A 16,993-nucleotide genomic window follows, 5' to 3' on the forward strand; every position below is an offset into this window, starting at 1 on the left:
TGTGTCTTTTATACTGATAACAAGTTCAAACAGGTGCCATTAATACAGGAAACGAGTGGAGGACAGAGGAGCCTCTTAAAGAAGAAGTTACAGGTCTGTGAGAGCCAGAAATCTTGCTTGTTTGTAGGTGACCAAATACTTATTTACCACCATAATTTGCAAATAAATTCATTAACAATCCTACAATGTGATTTTCTGGATTTTTTTTCTCATTTTGTCTGTCATAGTTGAAGTGTACATATGAGGACAATTACAGGCCTCTCATCTTTTTAAGTGGGAGAACTTGCACAATTGGTGGCTGACTAAATACTTTTTTGCCCCACTGTATATACTGTACTCTATACCATCTACTGCATCTTGCCATCTTGATGTAATGTATCACTAGCCACTTTAAACAATGCCACTTTATATACTGTTTACATACCCTACATTACTCATCTCATATGTATATACTGTACTCTATACCATCCACTGCATCTTGCCTATGCCGTTCTATACCATCACTCATTCATATATTTTTTATGTACATATTCTTATTTCATTCCTTTACACTTGTGTGTATAAGGTAGTTGTTGTGAAATTGTTTGGTTAGATTACTCATTGTATATTACTGCATTGTCGGAACTAGAAGCACAAGCATTTCGCATTAACATCTGCTAACCATGTGTATGTGACAAATACAATTTGATTTGATTTGATTTGACTGGATGTTTTGATGGTACAGTTGCCTGACTGAATGTTGTGATGATAAAGTTGGCTGACTAAATGTTTTGATGTTAACGTTGTCTGACTGAATGTTGTGATGGTAAAGTTGTAATAATCTAGTCATCGTTGTTCTTTTTCTAGTGGAGTAGTGCACCTGCAATATGAACACATTGTATGGTATGTTACGATCTCTCCTTCTGTATTAGGCAACACAGAGAACACATTTGCCAACAATGCCCACACAGTTTCCTTAGGAGCAAATAATTCCTCCTCCATAAAACAGAGAAAAGAGTTCAGGCGCCTGTCACAGGTAAACTGTGTATTAACCATTTCCATGGAACACATGCAAGAGAACATGATACTGATGACAGGTCTTTTTCAAAGCAATATCGATATAGTTATGGTATGTTGGCCTTTTGTCACATTGTGCTTCTTTTGGGAGGGTAATCATGCAAGCACGGACACACAAACACACGCACACACGCGCGCACACACACGCACACACACAGTGCTATACTGGTTTACAGCAATTGTAGCGCTCTCTCTCTCTGCTCCTCCCAGCGCACAAAGCACCTCCTCAAAGTCTGAGCGCTGAGCTCGGCTCATCGCACTCGCTGCAACACGTCTTGTCAACCTTGCAGTTTACGCGTGACCCAGGGAGACAGTGACAGGCTAGTGAAAGAGGTCGGAGTAGCTGGATGTAAAGGCAAAATAATCGAAATTCAAAATTGTACAGATCAGTGGATTTTAAGGCAATCCAATAAGAGTGCACGTTGAAGTGAAATTGATGTTCCAATCGGGAACTCTTCCCTCAACAGTCTACATGAGGGGCCGTCAATGATTCGGGTATTGAACAAACATGTTGCGAAGTTCAATATCCTTATTTTAAGTATTAGGTTAGAGCACTCAGCGCAATTACGCACGGCATCAACATGGTTTCATTTTTGGATAGATGTACCCCTGCTTTGTTCCTCGTATGGAGCTACTGCGTCCTGGCGGACACAGTATTTTCTAACTTTTCCCTGGACAATGAGGTTCACTCGAGTTTCATCCACCGGCGGCTGAAAAGCCAGGAGCGCAGGGAGATGCAGCGAGAAATCCTCTCGATACTCGGGCTCCCACACCGGCCGCGACCGCATCTCCACGGGAAGCACAACGCGGCCCCAATGTTCATGATGGACCTGTACAATGCCATGTCCACTGAGGGGGAAGAGGACGCGTACTCCTATCCATACAAACCCGTCTTCACCACCCAGGGGCCGCCGATAGCAACTCTACAGGACAACAACTTGCTAAACGACGCAGACATGGTTATGAGCTTTGTCAATTTAGGTATGTCACCCCTTGCCATTTGTGCGTATTATGATGTGCCCATGCAGTATTCGATTTTCCATCTTAACCGTCTGAGGTTTTGCACGGCGGATATCTAATTTCAAGAGATCTTTAAAACAGATAAGCGCCATGCCTTAAATGTGTATGTAACAATTTGCTCATATCTTATTACATATACACCAATATGTAATAACATGAGTGAAACTGGAGTTATGGCGATTTGCAAATGATTTAACTGTTAAGTTAGTAATATTGATTTACAGACCAAGTGACATTGTTTAGGTTCCCTGTTCCATGTTTAGGCAATATCTAATGAGTTTAAAGTAAGTTACACTGGGTCCTTAAGACTTATCGCCCTCATGATTATAGGCCTTATTAAAAGACAACTGGGATTTGCACATAGCAGGAGAATGAAAGTTAGATGTATTTTCTATATTTTCTATTGAACCAACCATGCTTTTTAATCTGCACATGGGGATGTTGGGTCTTTGTCCTGTATAAGCACTTTATAGGGCTACAGCACACACACTGCACAAGAAAAGCCATTCAGTGTAGATACAAGTTGCAATTGAGTTATTAATGGTCCAGTTGAGGAATCCCAGAATGTCCCATTCCAGTGTCTTGTTTCTCTCTGTCTCTGTTAAACAGCTGTCCACTGAGCTAATGTTCAGGTGCTCAACCCTACAGATGATGTGACCTGCTGTCACTCAGTCCACTGTTGTTATCTGGAGTATGAGCAAGTGTCAACAACAGAATAGGTTCAAGGTGCATCTTGTTCTCCTTAGGTCTCTTTAGGCTTTCCATTCCCGACAAAATAACATCCCCAACAGTTTGTATTCTATCTCCAGTGTTGGGCGTGATCTGTTGTATCTCAACACGTGAAAAAGGGCCATGTGTCAGATAGCCTATGCTCTTTCCCTCTTAGAATATACGTTCTCTCAGTTGTTGGCTGTGTTTTTTTTGCCCGTGTTTCATAATCGCGTTCCTTATCTAATCAGTGAGTCTTAGTGAAATCCCCCTGAGATTCTGCTCCATTACTGATTACCATTATTGTCAGCAGCAACAGCCAGCCAGGCTTTACTGCCTGCCCATCATCACAATATTAGCAGGCAACGCCAGAGGATTTATGGAAAGATAAACACACCATCATAATTCAATTTGGCCAACAAATTATGCAATCACAGCAACTGCATTTATGAATGAGGGTCAAGATGAGTATTTGTGATTCATTTGAAGAGGGAAACCACACTGCAGCATGGGATCTGGCTAGAGTACACATTCAGTGTACCACTTGTGCGGTTATAGTAAAGTTAAAAGGCAAATATTTACAAATAAAACAAGAAGAAATATCATTTCTCGATGGAGCTGGAGTTTGTGATGAATCCTGGAGAGATGAAGGGATGATTGTTGGAGTGTTTTGGCAACGAAGTGGGAGGTGACAGTGCTTCCTCTGCTGCACTATATCATTAAAGAGGGACCTGCTGCATTTTGACACTGATGGATGTGACTGCAGAACCTTGCAAAGTCAAGGGACTCTCTCTTTTCCTAACACTCCCAGACTGAGGCTGCATCTGAAAAGGCACAATATTCCAAATCCCTATATAGTGCATTGCTTTTGACCAAGGCCCACATAGGGCTCTATAGGGCTCTAACATTTAAACATGTTTTTTAGGCTTCAAACTTTTCTAATGAATAGCAAATAACCAGAATTCATGTTAAATACAAATAACTCAACTAAAATAAAACAATTTTGTAAAAAAAAAAAAAAAAAGTACACTTTGCTACTTCATTCTCTCGTAGCAAGATTCTTCTAAACAACAAACGCGGGCCCAAATGTTTAAAACAAAAGCTTTGATACTTATAATTAATCAATACATAAGAGAACAAGTCTTTCCCAATCACTGTCAGAATAGATGGGGATCCCTGGTCACATGTAGTACACTATGTAGGGAATGGGGTGCCATTTTGAAGGCAACCAAAGACTTCCACGGGGCAAGTAGAGAGCCTGTGAGAGGCAGAGAGAAGAGCAGAAACAGTTCCTGACATAGGAGAAATGACCACTCTGATATTACTATGGGCCTTATTTTCTTAGTCTGTGATCCATAAACCTGACATTCAATCATAACAAAGATGTTTCACATCAACAAGAGAGCATATTTTGATTTGGGGCAAACAAAATAAATAATATTATAACTGAACCCATCTTGTGTAATCAAGACCCTTTCTCACCGAGAGATTTCTAAGCTTGTTCTGTGACTTGCGGCTTGTGAACAAAGCCCTAATACAATTAATGTTGGTGTTTTTGTCCAGTCACTTCCACTCAGCTCACAGTGACTGTTATTGGTTGAGGCCTGGTAATATGGTTACTGAGCAGCACAGAAGCCTTTTCTCCTCTCTGCAGGGAAGGTTAGATTCCCCTGGTGCCATATTGGGTTCCTCTTACCATATATCAAATGGTCTGTGTCACTCATTTGGATAAAGTGGATGTATGTCTTTTTGATGTCATCATGGGTCTCGTCCGTGAATGGGCCTCTTTGTCAGTGCTCTTCTTCCTGAGTCTCATGTGATGCCATCAGATATGAGCCAGGCTTGATCCAAGCCCCAGATCGAAATGCTGATTCATACGCCTTTATATGAGAATGTGAGAGTGTGTGTGTGAGAGAGAGAGAGAGAGAGAGAGGTAAAGATAGGGAAAGAGAGAGAGAGAAAGAGAGAGAGAGAGGGAAAGAGAGAGAGAGAGGGAAAGAGAGAGAGGGAAAGAGAGAGAGAAAGAGAGAGAGAGGGAAAGAGAGAGAGAGAGGGAAAGAGAGAGAGAGAGGGAAAGAGAGAGAGAGAGAGAGAGAGGGAAAGAGAGAGAGAGGGAAAGAGAGAGAGAGGGAAAGAGAGAGAGAGAGAGAGAGAGAGAGAGAGGGAAAGAGAGAGAGAGAGAGAGAGAGAGAGGGAAAGAGAGAGAGAGAGAGAGAGAGAGGGAAAGAGAGAGAGAGAGGGAAAGAGAGAGAGAGAGAGAGAGAGAGAGAGAGAGAGAGAGAGAGAGAGAGAGAGAGAGAGAGGAAGAGAACAGAGAGTTGTAATCATAGACACTGATGGCTTCTTATTTCCTATTCATTCATTGTGGTTTTTCCTTAACTCAAGACCTATGCAGGGGGAAATGAGAGAGCAACATGCTTTTTCATTGAATCACTACAATTAGAACCCTCAGAAGTCAGGCTCCATAAATGCCGTCATGTCCATGGGGCCTCTGTTAGACTAACTTCCAACTGCCTTGGACGTTGTTGGGAAGCTTTTTCTAAAAGTATCTGGGTGGCATTTTAGCTTTTAAACATTATGACAGCAGGAGTTTATCTGATTTCAATGATAGTCCCTTCAAAGTGACAGTGAGGGAGAGGGAAGAAGAGCAAAGAAAAGGGAAAGAGAAAAAGTGGAGGTATTGAAGAGGTTTGGTGGTTCCGCATGACCCTGATTCTTGACAGACGTCTCGTAGGGAGAGTATGTTAGCAAGCATAGGGAAATAACTAGATATTTAGACTCATGACATTGCTCTGTGTGTGTCCTTCTGGCTACTCAAGACAAGGCCTACTCCCTGTTTAAATACAGCATTGCAGCTGGCAAAATCTGATTGTTTGAGCACCTGCAGATCATTTGAAAAGGACCATTCAAAAAAGTGATTATAAGGCATGGAACTGATGTTCAGCAGCTAAGTGCTGCTGAGGGTTGTTTATTGAATTGTGCACAGGGCAGCTGATTTGTTATTAAGTCATTGAATGGCTGTATGACCTTACATGATAAAGCATGATATAATATGCAACTGATAGATTATCTGTTAGTATACAGTATATCTGAGCTGTTCTCAGGCCTGCCTATAGCTGATGTTTTGTCAGTGTGTATCTGAGCTGTTCTCAAGCCTGCTGATAGCTGATCTGTTGTCAGTGTGAATCTGAGCTGTTCTCAGGCCTGCTGATGGCTGATCTGTTGTTAGTGTGAATCTGAGCCGTTTTCCGGCCTGCTGATAGCTGATCTGTTGTCAGTGTGAATCTGAGCTGTTCTCAGGCCTGCTGATAGCTGATCTGTTGTCAGTGTGAATCTGAGCTGTTCTCAGGCCTGCTGATAGCTGATCTGTTGTCAGTGTGAATCTGAGCCGTTTTCCAGCCTGCTGATAGCTGATCTGTTGTCAGTGTGTATCTGAGCCGTTTTCCGGCCTGCTGATAGCTGATCTGCTGTCAGTGTGTATCTGAGCTGTTCTCAGGCCTGCTGATAGCTGATCTGTTGTCAGTGTGAATCTGAGCTGTTCTCAGGCCTGCTGATAGCTGATCTGTTGTTAGTGTGAATCTGAGCCGTTCTCCAGCCTGCTGATAGCTGATCTGTTGTCAGTGTGTATCTGAGCCGTTCTCCAGCCTGCTGATAGCTGATCTGTTGTCAGTGTGTATCTGAGCTGTTCTCAGGCCTGCTGATAGCTGATCTGTTGTCAGTGTGAATCTGAGCCGTTCTCCAGCCTGCTGATGGCTGATCTGTTGTCAGTGTGTATCTGAGCTGTTCTCAGGCCTGCTGATAGCTGATCTGTTGTCAGTGTGTATCTGAGCTGTTCTGAGGCTGTTGGTTTCCAGGGCAGGCCCAGGGTGGGTGTGTTTCTTTTGGGAAAGTCCCCAGGGCCAGAGATGTACTCCTCTCCCCTCTTCTCCTCTCCTCTCCTCCGTCTGAGTCACCTCAGTTTAAAGGCCCGCTGTATAAATGGCTTACAGTGTACATGCAGAATGTACACATCTACACGCAACATGGGTCGCCTTGGCCCAGGGTGTGTGCTGCTCAACGTCCAACTCTGACATGCTAACTCACTAACTAACACTCTCACTGTGTGAAATTGTATGTTTTTTTCTGTAGCATTAGCTTGGGATATGAACCTATTACACAGCATATAGGAGTTATACTGACGAGACAGTCTATAGGAGTTATACTGACGAGACAGTCTATAGGAGTTATACTGACGAGACAGTCTATAGGAGTTATACTGACGAGACAGTCTATAGGAGTTATACTGACGAGACAGTCTATAGGAGTTATACTGACGAGACAGTCTATAGGAGTTATACTGACGAGACAGTCTATAGGAGTTATACTGACGAGACAGTCTATAGGAGTTATACTGACGAGACAGTCTATAGGAGTTATACTGACGAGACAGTCTATAGGAGTTATACTGATGAGACAGTCTATAGGAGTTATACTGTATGTGGCAATGTTCTCTCTCATTCTCTGTCTTTCTCTGTCTTTCTCTGTCTTTCTCTTTCTCTGTCTTTCTCTTTCTCTGTCTTTCTCTCTCATTCTCTGTCTCTCATTCTCTGTCTTTCTCTTTCTCTGTCTTTCTCTGTCTTTCTCTGTCTTTCTTGTTGTCCCAATGTATAGTCCTCTCAGCAGGAAGAGAAAGACACACACACACATACACACACACCTCCCTTTGGGTAATTATTTGATATGGTCCCAGCAGTCCCCAGTGCATTAGCCCTCAGCCACAGTGAATTAAGTAATTTCCCCATCAACAAACCACAGCTTCCAGAGCTCTGGGCTGCTTGGCTGGGCTGAGCTGGCATGGCAAAGGGAAGTCAAGCACTTACAGACACACACACACACACACACACACACACACACACACACACACACACACACACACACACACACACACACACACATACACATACACATACACATACACATACACATACACATACACATACACACACACATACACAAACCCGTTTTCCACACACGGATGCCCACTCGGTCTCACACACCACAGGGCAGCAGGGTGACTTCCATGTCTAGTATGTGCATCTCACATGTCAGTGAATAGTGGCATCATTGGCGTGGGGTATTTTATGGTCTGTTTTACAGCTCTGGGTTTTAATGTCTTACAGTAATGTGTTATCAGGTGTGTTTAGTCATGGCTTCCTGCTATTCCCTGCTGGAGTCATGCAATCAAGCATGGATTACCCTAGCCTGAGGCGGTGAGAAAGTGTGTGTGCGTGTGTGTCTGTCTGCGTGCATACCTGCCTGCGTTGAGTATGCGTGTGTGTTTGTATGTGCTTACAAACACGCGTGTATCCATGTGTGTGTATAAAGAAAAATGAAACAGTGCTTGTTTGCTATCTGGCATTCCAGTAACCAGAGCCATGCTGATAGGTCCCCAGAGCCATGCTGATCGGTCCCCAGAGCCATGCTGATCGGTCCCCAGAGCCATGCTGATCGGTCCCCAGAGCCATGCTGATCGGTCCCCAGAGCCATGCTGATCGGTCCCCAGAGCCATGCTGATCGGTCCCCAGAGCCATGCTGATCGGTCCCCAGAGCCATGCTGATCGGTCCCCAGAGCCATGCTGATAGGTCCCCAGAGCCATGCTGATAGGTCCCCAGAGCCATGCTGATAGGTCCCCAGAGCCATGCTGATAGGTCCCCAGAGCCATGCTGATAGGTCCCCAGAGCCAGCAAAGTTCAAATTATTTAAAAAAGGTGTACAGCTGCAGTGCGTTTTAATTGTCCAAATGCTCTGCTGCTATTGATCCGCACCAGATGTGTGAAACATTTTACTAAATTCAAAAATAATGAATTTTTCTTTTGTCTCCTTGCTCTCTGCTGGCTCTAACGTCGGCCTAGCAACAATAGACCTGGGGCCAATATGTACATAAAGCATTCAATATTTACTTGCAGTATAAGTATACATTTTGTACTGTTTACAGATGCATTTGAAATACATCCTTTCCTAGCCCATAACATAAGAAATCTAGAGCATGTTTGAAACATTTAGATAAAAGGAAGGGCTATACCATATTATTTTATTGAGAGAAAAGGATTTGTTTGATTCAGTTAGACTCATATTTGTCCTGTGGTAACACCATCTGTTACCATGGTGACGCCACAGGGCACCACCTGCCCCCTGCCACCCCCCTCACCCCCCCTGGGAGGTGGCACAGAGTTGGCAGCCCGTTTAGGTTTAATGGTGTGTGTTAGCGGGCAGGTCAAAAAAGAGGCTTGAATTGGCATGTTTGGAAGTTTGGATTTATTAGAGGGTTTTACATTGAAACAGCTTTGTGTCACTCCACTGTTGTACACACACACACACACACACACACACACACACACACACACACACACACACACACACACACACACACACACACACACACGCCTGCATGCTTGGTAACGTACGCTGTCACGCCACAGTTATGTTGGAGTTACAGTCAGGTTGGAGTCATACATCTAAATCATAGCATTAACTTACTGGTGTTGATGTATGTAACATGGTGCTGTAAGGAATATGGAACATGGTGCTGTAAGGAATATGGAACATGGTGCTGTAAGGAATATGGAACATGGTGCTGTAAGGAATATGGAACATGGTGCTGTAAGGAATATGGAACATGGTGCTGTAAGGAATATGGAACATGGTGCTGTAAGGAATATGGAACATGGTGCTGTAAGGAATATGGAACATGGTGCTGTAAGGAATATGGAGCTGTAAGGAATATGGAACATGGTGCTGTAAGGAATATGGAACATGGTGCTGTAAGGGAATATGGAACATTGTGCTGTAAGGAATATGGAACATGGTGCTGTAAGGGAATATGGAACATGGTGCTGTAAGGGAATATGGAACATGGTGCTGTAAGGGAATATGGAACATGGTGCTGTAAGGGAATATGGAACATGGTGCTGTAAGGGAATATGGAACATGGTGCTGTAAAGAATATGGAACATGGTGCTGTAAAGAATATGGAACATGGTGCTGTAAGGAATATGGAACATGGTGCTGTAAGGAATGTGGAACATGGTGCTGTAGGGAATATGGAACATGGTGCTGTAGGGAATATGGAACATGGTGCTGTAGAGAATATGGAACATGGTGCTGTAAGGAATATGGAACATGGTGCTGTAAGGAATATGGGACATGGTGCTTTAAGGAATATGGAACATGGTGCTGTAAGGAATATGGAACATGGTGCTGTAAGGAATATGGAGCTGTAAGGAATATGGAACATGGTGCTGTAAGGAATATGGAACATGGTGCTGTAAGGAATATGGAACATGGTGCTGTAAGGAATATGGAACATGGTGCTGTAAGGAATATGGAACATGGTGCTGTAAGGAATATGGAACATGGTGCTGTAAGGAATATGGAACATGGTGCTGTAAGGGAATATGGAACATGGTGCTGTAAAGAATATGGAACATGGTGCTGTAAAGAATATGGAACATGGTGCTGTAAGGAATATGGAACATGGTGCTGTAAGGAATATGGAACATGGTGCTGTAAGGAATGTGGAACATGGTGCTGTAGGGAATATGGAACATGGTGCTGTAGGGAATATGGAACATGGTGCTGTAGAGAATATGGAACATGGTGCTGTAAGGAATATGGAACATGGTGCTGTAAGGAATATGGGACATGGTGCTTTAAGGAATATGGAACATGGTGCTGTAAGGAATATGGAACATGGTGCTGTAAGGAATATGGAGCTGTAAGGAATATGGAACATGGTGCTGTAAGGAATATGGAACATGGTGCTGTAAGGAATATGGAACATGGTGCTGTAAGGAATATGGAACATGGTGCTGTAAGGAATATGGAACATGGTGCTGTAAGGAATATGGAACATGGTGCTGTAAGGAATATGGAACATGGTGCTGTAAGGAATATGGAACATGGTGCTGTAAGGAATATGGAGCTGTAAGGAATATGGAACATGGTGCTGTAAGGAATATGGAGCTGTAAGGAATATGGAACATGGTGCTGTAAGGAATATGGGAAATGGTGCTGTAAGGAATATGGAACATGGTGCTGTAAGGAATATGGAACATGGTGCTGTAAGGAATATGGAACATGGTGCTGTAAGGAATATGGAACATGGTGCTGTAAGGAATATGGAACATGGTGCTGTAAGGAATATGGAACATGGTGCTGTAAGGAATATGGAACATTGTGCTGTAAGGAATATGGAACATTGTGCTGTAAGGAATATGGAACATGGTGCTGTAAGGAATATGGAACATGGTGCTGTAAGGAATATGGAACATGGTGCTGTAAGGAATATGGAACATGGTGCTGTAAGGAATATGGAACATGGTGCTGTAAGGAATATGGAACATGGTGCTGTAGGGAATATGGAACATGGTGCTGTAGGGAATATGGAACATGGTGCTGTAGGGAATATGGAACATGGTGCTGTAGGGAATATGGAACATGGTGCTGTAGGGAATATGGAACATGGTGCTGTAGGGAATATGGAACATGGTGCTGTAGGGAATATGGAACATGGTGCTGTAGGGAATATGGAACATGGTGCTGTAGGGAATATGGAACATGGTGCTGTAAGGAATATGGAACATGGTGCTGTAGGGAATATGGAACATGGTGCTGTAAGGAATATGGAACATGGTGCTGTAAGGAATATGGAACATGGTGCTGTAAGGAATATGGAACATGGTGCTGTAAGGAATATGGAACATGGTGCTGTAAGGAATATGGAACATGGTGCTGTAAGGAATATGGAACATGGGGCTGTAAGGAATATGGAACATGGTGCTGTAGGGAATATGGAACATGGTGCTGTAAGGAATATGGAACATGGTGCTGTAAGGAATATGGAACATGGTGCTGTAAGGAATATGGAACATGGTGCTGTAGGGAATATGGAGCTGTAAGGAATATGGAACATGGTGCTGTAAGGAATATGGAGCTGTAAGGAATATGGAACATGGTGCTGTAAGGAATATGGGAAATGGTGCTGTAAGGAATATGGAACATGGTGCTGTAAGGAATATGGAACATGGTGCTGTAAGGAATATGGAACATTGTGCTGTAGGGAATATGGAACATGGTGCTGTAAGGAATATGGAACATGGTGCTGTAAGGAATATGGAACATTGTGCTGTAGGGAATATGGAACATGGTGCTGTAAGGAATATGGAACATGGTGCTGTAAGGAATATGGAACATGGGGCTGTAAGGAATATGGAACATGGGGCTGTAAGGAATATGGAACATGGTGCTGTAGGGAATATGGAACATGGTGCTGTAGGGAATATGGAACATGGAGCTGTAAGGAATATGGAACATGGTGCTGTAAGGAATATGGAACATGGAGCTGTAAGGAATATGGAACATGGTGCTGTAGGGAATATGGAACATGGTGCTGTAGGGAATATGGAACATGGTGCTGTAAGGAATATGGAACATGGTGCTGTAGGGAATATGGAACATGGTGCTGTAAGGAATATGGAACATGGTGCTGTAAGGAATATGGAACATGGTGCTGTAAGGAATATGGAACATGGTGCTGTAAGGAATATGGAACATGGTGCTGTAAGGAATATGGAACATGGTGCTGTAAGGAATATGGAACATGGGGCTGTAAGGAATATGGAACATGGGGCTGTAAGGAATATGGAACATGGTGCTGCAAGGAATATGGAGCTGTAAGGAATATGGAACATGGTGCTGTAAGGAATATGGAACATTGTGCTGTAAGGAATATGGAACATGGTGCTGCAAGGAATATGGAGCTGTAAGGAATATGGAACATGGTGCTGTAAGGAATATGGAACATGGGGCTGTAAGGAATATGGAACATGGGGCTGTAAGGAATATGGAACATGGTGCTGCAAGGAATATGGAGCTGTAAGGAATATGGAACATGGTGCTGTAAGGAATATGGAACATGATGCTGTAAGGAATATGGAACATGGTGCTGTAAGGAATATGGAACATGGTGCTGTAAGGAATATGGAACATTGTGCTGTAAGGAATATGGAGCTGTAAGGAATATGGAACATGATGCTGTAAGGAATATGGAACATGATGCTGTAAGGAATATGGAACATTGTGCTGTAAGGAATATGGAACATGGTGCTGTAGGGAATATGGAACATTGTGCTGTAAGGAATATGGAACATGGTGCTGTAAGGAATATGGAACATGATGCTGTAAGGAATATGGAACATTGTGCTGTAGGGAATATGGAACATTGTGCTGTAAGGAATATGGAACATGGTGCTGTAAGGAATATGGAACATTGTGCTGTAAGGAATATGGAACATGGTGCTGTAAGGAATATGGAACATGGTGCTGTAAGGAATATGGAACATTGTGCTGTAAGGAATATGGAACATTGTGCTGTAAGGAATATGGAACATGGTGCTGTAAGGAATATGGAACATGGTGCTGTAGGGAATATGGAACATTGTGCTGTAAGGAATATGGAACATGGTGCTGTAGGGAATATGGAACATTGTGCTGTAAGGAATATGGAACATGGTGCTGTAAGGAATATGGAACATGGTGCTGTAAGGAATATGGAACATTGTGCTGTAAGGAATATGGAACATTGTGCTGTAAGGAATATGGAACATTGTGCTGTAAGGAATATGGAACATGGTGCTGTAAGGAATATGGAACATTGTGCTGTAAGGAATATGGAACATGGTGCTGTAAGGAATATGGAACATGGTGCTGTAAGGAATATATACAGTATACATGGTATATGCTAGGTAGATGTGGCAGTAGGGAAATAGTTTGTGAGTAGGTGGGGGTGCTGAAGTGATGATGTTGGAATATTATTGAAATGGTATGTACTGTAGTCAGGCAGGCAGGCAGGCAGGCAGGCAGGCACACACACACACACACACACACACACACACACACACACACACACACACACACACACACACACACACACACACACACACACACACACACACAAACCCCTTCTTGCTCCTTCTCTCCCTGGCCCTCCTTGCAGGCCTGTGGTCAGTGGGCTGCCCTTAGGACTGAGGTTAATACAGATGTTTCTCTATGTCTGCAGGCCAAAGCAGATGTGCACAGAAACTCTCCTCACAATTCAACAGACCCCTTCCCCACATCCCTTTGTCCCCCAGCCCTGTCCCTCTCATATCAACCACAGCCATGTCTGACCCTCCCTCCCCACCTTGCACCACCCTATACCAAAACACACAAATGCATGTAAACACGCACGCACGCACGCACGCACGCACCCACACTTAAACCTACCAAAATTCACTGACCTCCTCCTAACTTTCACAGCTTACATCAACAGGGTTCCCTAGTGTCCTCTTTCCAACCCCCAACTCTGCCCCTTAACTCTAGAGAATCAAACCTTCCCACCCGCCAGACACAAAACATGTCAACACTTTCTCACACACACACACACACACACACACACACACACACACACACACACACACACACACACACACACACACACACACACACACACACACACACACACACACACACCAGCCCCAGAAGCCATCCATCTCTGACTTTTATAAGCTCTCTGGGGTCTGAGATAGTTCTCTCTGTCTGCCAGGTTAGGAACAGTAGATTGGAGCTGAAGCCTGTTGGATGGTCTTTCTGTTGAGGTCCAATCAGCTCTGATCTCCTACTGGCCTGGCTTTGTCACTGGGAGGTGTTATTCTTCCTCCCTCCCCATTGATTTGTGTGGTCACTACTTGGTGAACACACACACACACATACAGTGTTTATAATACATTTTGGAGCTGATTTGTGTCAGAGATTGCATGTTTTAGGTCCTCCGTGGACAGGAGAGAACTAACTGGGATAGAATAATGTGATAGTTGGTTCAGGTAGCTACTGTTGCCTTCAGGTAATGACTGTTTCTGCTTTCCTCTTTTCCACTTTTTTCAATGCTTCATGCAGAGTTAAAGCACTTAACATACCACATAGAAGCAAAATAATGCCCCCCCCCCCCCCCCCCACACACACACACCGTTTCTGTTAGGCTACCACATAACACATGGATTATTTATCAAGGTCAAAGCCTTGCATTCCCTTTCTATTTAACTCCTGGAACTGTATGTTCACCTGTAGATCTCCAAACACACTGACATCTGGATATGCACAGCATCTCCTCACTCTTGGACCGTCCCAGAAACTTTTTGTGAGTTGTGATGAAACAGCCTGCGGGTGGGACTTGACAATGTGGCGAGTTGTCAAAGACCCAGATGTACAGAGTAGCGGGTGTTCTTGCTCGGCTGAAATGACGGACGGAGCACGTTCAAGGGCAGGAATGTTTCAGCCAACAACACTACGCTTTCTAAATCATTTCTCTCTCTCTCTCTGAGGCTGAGCATGGGTAATTTTAACTGTAGGAGTATGCTGCTGACATAATTGACCCCTGAGGTTGCTCATAAACACATCAGAATGGGGTTAGAGAGAGAGAGAGAGAGAGAGAGAGAGAGAGAAGGGGGGGGCGAAGATAAAGAATGAAAAGTATCCCTGAATTTGAGTGACAGACTTGGAGAAAATGATAGGATTGTGATGATAATAGAGTACAACAGTATGAGTCATAATACCCATAAAACCTAGTGGTCAAACAGGGAAATGGTTCCAATCATTTTTCCACCCTTCATTTTTACCTTAGGGGATTTTAGAAACACTTCCAATAAGGGCTGTGTTTTGTGAAGGCTTACCCTGGCGTGACGTTTTGATAACTGTGTAAATCTCTCTAGGACAAGCTGACTTTTATCAGTGTATTCTCCTGTATTTACCTCCCCTAAAAATGAAATGCTAATTTTCTGCTAATGTGGCTATCATAAACAACTATAAATCTCATGATGATCTGCATGAGACAGCCGAATCGAGGCAAAGGTAAGAATCTCTGGATTAACTATCTAATGTTATCTAAATGCAGTAATGAATAAATTGGCAACATTTCTTTAAATGGACATTTCTGTGAACTGTTTTGTGCAAGTTTTAAATTGACACAATACCTGTTAGCAAAGGTGTCAGCTAGAGATGACGTGCAGGGTTTTATAGTTTTGCATGATGTTTACTTTTGATTAGCATTTACAAATCTGAGAGTAAATAGAGCCAAAAATATTGATAAAGTCACCTTGTCCGAAAGAGATTTACATGGTTATCAAAACGTCATGCCAGGTTAAGTCTACACGAAACACAGCCCTTACTTTAAGTGTTTCTAAAATCCCCTATGGGAAAAAGGAATGGTGGAAAAACGATTGGAGCCATTTCCCTGTTTGATTGCTAGGTTTTATGACTATTATGACACCTCCACTGTGGGGCTGTATAGGCATGTATACCAGTGGAGGCTGGTGAGGGGAGGACGGCTCATAATAACGTCTGGAATGGAGCTAATGTAATGGCATGAAACACATGGAAACCATGTATTTGATACCATTCCACCTATTCCGCTCCAACCATTGACACATGCCCGTCCTCCCCAATTAAGGTGGCACCAACCTGCTGTGATGTATACACCCTTCACATCAGCTACTCTTGCACTGGATAACTGTGCCTTACAACGGGCACATCAAGTGATCTGCCTTAATATCCCCCCAAGCAGAGTGAGTTATAATGGATGGAAGTCAGAGAGAGCCCAGTGCCCTTGTCTTCTGCGGAGGGCAGCATTGAGTGGAGTTTACCCCAGAGCGAGAGTCCAGATGTGGGCCAGAGCAAAGCCAAGGACCCAGTGACAAACCACACTGCTGGGAAAACAAATGAACACAAGGCTCAGAACTCTGCTCTATGGCCCGTACTGGAGCACTGATGGAGAGTGTGTTGGTTGTTCTAGCAGAAGATTGTGTTAGCCTAAATTAATTATAATCTGTAATGTCTAAAGCCCTGTTCATTCCTGGTGCTAACATGGGTCCTTTGTCCTGATCTTGTCTACATTCTGATTCAAATCAAATTATATTTAATTGGTCACATACACATGGTTAGCAGATGTTATTGCGTGTAGCGAAATGCTTGTAAAAATTCGGAGTGTTTTAGGTGGCAAGCCAAATTGTCTGTGTGGGTGGACCATTTCAGTTTGTACATGATGTGTACACCGAGGAACTTAAAACTTTCCACCTTCTGCACTGCTGTCCCGTCGATGTGGATAGGGGGGTGCTCCCTCTGCCGTTTCCTGAAGCCCAC

The 16,993-nt window shown here is 43.5% G+C and overlaps 1 protein-coding gene across 3 annotated transcripts in view; it reads left to right on the forward strand.

The window, feature by feature from the left end:
* The first annotated feature begins 1,258 nt into the window (after nucleotides 1-1,258).
* Nucleotides 1,259-16,993, forward strand: part of bmp7b (bone morphogenetic protein 7b) — a 79,551-nt gene continuing 63,816 nt past the window's right edge. The window contains exon 1 of one of the 3 annotated variants that reach the window (XM_055932015.1): nucleotides 1,259-2,037. In XM_055932015.1, coding sequence (XP_055787990.1) covers nucleotides 1,638-2,037 — 400 coding nt within the window. In that variant the 5' untranslated portion in view covers nucleotides 1,259-1,637. The remainder of the gene's footprint in view (nucleotides 2,038-16,993) is intronic. The other 2 variants (XM_055932014.1, XM_055932013.1) reach the window with 2 other exon arrangements.

Source organism: Salvelinus fontinalis, chromosome 8, assembly GCF_029448725.1.
Source record: "Salvelinus fontinalis isolate EN_2023a chromosome 8, ASM2944872v1, whole genome shotgun sequence".
NCBI classification, from domain to species: domain Eukaryota; kingdom Metazoa; phylum Chordata; class Actinopteri; order Salmoniformes; family Salmonidae; genus Salvelinus; species Salvelinus fontinalis.